Below are 3,146 nucleotides of genomic sequence, written 5' to 3'. Positions count from 1 at the left end.
GTAGTCAAAGATCGTGCGTCGTGTACTTCGTGGTTGTAACACGTAAATACTCTTTTCGTTGTCAAGAAAAACATAGTTAGCACAAATAACTACTTCGTACTGTAAAAATTGATCAATCACGTATGTATTCAAATAAAGTTACACCTCCCCTCAGTCAACTGGACAACTCCTAGCCTTTCCAGTTTACGGCTTCTACCGGGTCACAGAACCCAGTTTACAATTTGTGCGCAATTAAACCTGGTTTGTAACATCTTTTTGGTAATTCCACAGTATAGGTTGTTTACTCCTCGGGTTAGAAACCACTATGACTCTAGAGGTATCAGTTCTTTTACGTAACATCCACTTCTATTTCCGTCTTTAACTGGTTCTTATTCGACAGTGTAGTCAAGCTAAACGTTTAACGTCTTTAATAAGTGGGACAACACACACAACACCGCCACACACCACACACACACCACACACACACAACCACACACACACACAACCACACACACACAACACACACACCACCACACACACACGACCACGTCTACCGCGGTCAATACATCCACACCAAACACGCCCCAACGACCACGTCTAACCGCGTTAATACATAACACATATAGGTACGAAGTCTCTTATGGAATCCTACGTAAGAGCACATCTCAATACAAAAGAACTTCGGTATGTCCATTCTATTAGGACCTAGCCTACTAGTACATCAAGTGTGTGTTTGTGGGTATGGTATTGACGCTGGTGTAGACGTGGTCAGATGTGTTCCAGTGGTTGGGGTGCGTGTTGTGTGTGTTGTGTGTGTTGTTTGTGGTGTGTGGTGTGTGTAGTGTGTGTGTGTGTGGAGATTGGTTACTTTAGTCATTATATAATGTGACATATTTCGCTTAATATTTGGAGTACAAAAACAATCCTGATATCATTAGAAAGCTAGGAATCTCCTCTTTCCAACAGTGTATACAACTCAAAATGTGTCTTCGGGTCAATGCGACTGATTTCGATAGAGCAGGTCACATATTATTCAAATATAGCATGATAGGTCCACTTTAACTAGTTGCCGTTCATATGGCCAACACATTAACTAGTCAGCCATATCAATCAATCAATGTTTATTTATATAGCCCAAAATCACAAATGTTACATTTGTCTCAGTGGACTTCACAGTTTGTACAGAATATCAGTATGACAATACGACACCCTCTGTTCTTAGACCCTCACATCGTACAAGGAAAAACTTCCGGAGAAAACCCACAGTTTAAAGGGAAAAATGGGAGAAACCTCAGGGAGAGCAACAGAGGAGGGATCCCTCTCCCAGGACGGACAGACGTGCAATAGATGCCGTGTGCAAATTGAAAAGATAATACATTTGCAACATAGGTAGTCCAAATGTTTGGAGATGCATGTGTGTATAATAGGAAGATGAATCCACGAAGATATCCATCCAGGACTCATGATCCAGGACCACAGCAATAGGCACAGCCACGACTCAAGATCCAGGGCTCGCGATCCAGGACACAGGACCGCAGCAACAGGATCATACTTGACTCCGGATCCCGGCGTATATAGACACCAAAAAGAAAGAAAAATGGGGTTCCTCTATCAACTAGATCAACAGTAGGCAATATGTTTTCTATTTTTTGCTGTACCTGTTGATGCTGCGACTGCTCCAATAAGACAGGATGGGATTCCCAGAATAATGACTAGGAGTGCCGCAGCGAAGCAAGCTACCCTGGCTGTGGTTGAGGAGGCGGCTGACAGGGTCCTCTGGTGGAAGATCTGATACCCAAGGCTAACAAAAGTCTCGGAAAACAGAAGTAAAACCTGTTTTAACAATACTGTCCTCATTCCCAATACTGTATGTCAGATAAACTGTATTGGTATTACTATTTTTGGGATAAAAATGTGACTTAGGTCATGCCCACTATGGCAATAATTCATTTACCAGTCTACAAACTGGCCACTTTTAAAACAAATGTTGCCTTTATTTGCATATAATAATCTTGTATTGTTTCACCTTTAATAATAATATAATAATAAAGAAAAATATATCTATCTATCCATCATTCATTCTAGTTTTTACGCTTATTCTTTTACTACTTACTACCTGTCAAAATGTATTCCTTACCAATAATAAGAAATTATCAATCCACCTCCACGCTCTGTCTTTATCCACTGAACCAATCCAGGGGGCCTGGTAGGTGAAGTTTAAAGCAGTCTTGGTGATGTCAGTTGAATGAGGACTCATCAGGATAAATGGGACACATAGCCACTACAGAAAAAGAAAATCAGCCACTGATTTAAAAATGTTAAAACGTACATGACTTGATGAAGTAAGCTGGCCTAAAACATGCTTCCTGTCAAAGGTTCTGAAAAGCTGGCATTTATTTCCAGTAGACTAGTTACTGTAATGCAAATTGTTTAAATCTGTAAATGGCTCTCATTCCTACATTGTTGACATGCTTCCTTTTCACGTTATTACCTTTTTTATTGTACTACCTTTTTATGTTCTTATCTTGTTTTGTCATGAAGGATCTTTGTCTATTTTTTATTTATTCGATTTGCCTCATAAAAAGCTTTTGAAGAACTTCAAGCGAAGAACTCACTAAACTGAGGAATATGAGGGTAAGCTGTATGATGTCTGTGTAGGCTACAGAGTAGAGGCCTCCCAGCAGTGTGTAAATGATGGCTACTGCGGCAGAGATCCAAATGCAAACGGTATAGTCCAAATCCAACACCACACTCATTGTTGCACCTATAAAGGTAACACAATTACATACAGGCAGACTCATATGCAAATATAATGCATTCCTTATCAGTTATAAGTTACGCTGGTGCATAACACCATGGCTTGTCAGTTTGTTGGTAGCGAGATTAAACCAACATCATAATAGTCATTTACTAGAATTAATGTATGTTTTGTCATGGTGCAATAGTCAAGTAATTGTAGGAATTACAAATAGTTATTTTTGCAAAATGGGACTTTTAATGTAAACTGTTTGACTTACCTAAACCAATAAGAGTTCCTGTAACCCATAGTATGTCACATATCAGCAGTACAATGGTCAGAACTCCACTTATTACATTTCCATACTTGATCTGGAACGGGTCCATCATTGTCACATATTTTTTGTCTCTCATCGGCTTGGCAAAGAAAA

General features: G+C 39.6%; 1 protein-coding gene across 1 annotated transcript in view; it reads right to left on the bottom strand.

Moving 5' to 3' along the window:
* LOC104942682 (high affinity choline transporter 1-like) overlaps positions 1-2,871 on the bottom strand; it is a 6,445-nt gene extending 3,574 nt beyond the window's left edge. Inside the window, exons 1-3 of the mRNA XM_010767935.1 lie at positions 2,595-2,871; positions 2,117-2,260; positions 1,638-1,791 (exon numbers count right to left, since the gene is read on the bottom strand). Of these exons, the coding sequence (XP_010766237.1) occupies positions 1,638-1,791; positions 2,117-2,260; positions 2,595-2,780 (484 nt within the window). The 5' untranslated portion in view covers positions 2,781-2,871. The remainder of the gene's footprint in view (positions 1-1,637; positions 1,792-2,116; positions 2,261-2,594) is intronic.
* Between the last annotated feature and the right edge of the window lie 275 nt (positions 2,872-3,146).

Source organism: Notothenia coriiceps, unplaced genomic scaffold (assembly GCF_000735185.1).
Source record: "Notothenia coriiceps isolate Sejong01 unplaced genomic scaffold, NC01 NC01_scaffold00004927, whole genome shotgun sequence".
Taxonomy (NCBI): domain Eukaryota; kingdom Metazoa; phylum Chordata; class Actinopteri; order Perciformes; family Nototheniidae; genus Notothenia; species Notothenia coriiceps.
The sequence above is the reverse complement of the archived record's forward strand: the minus strand, read 5'-3'. Positions and strand labels throughout refer to the sequence as shown.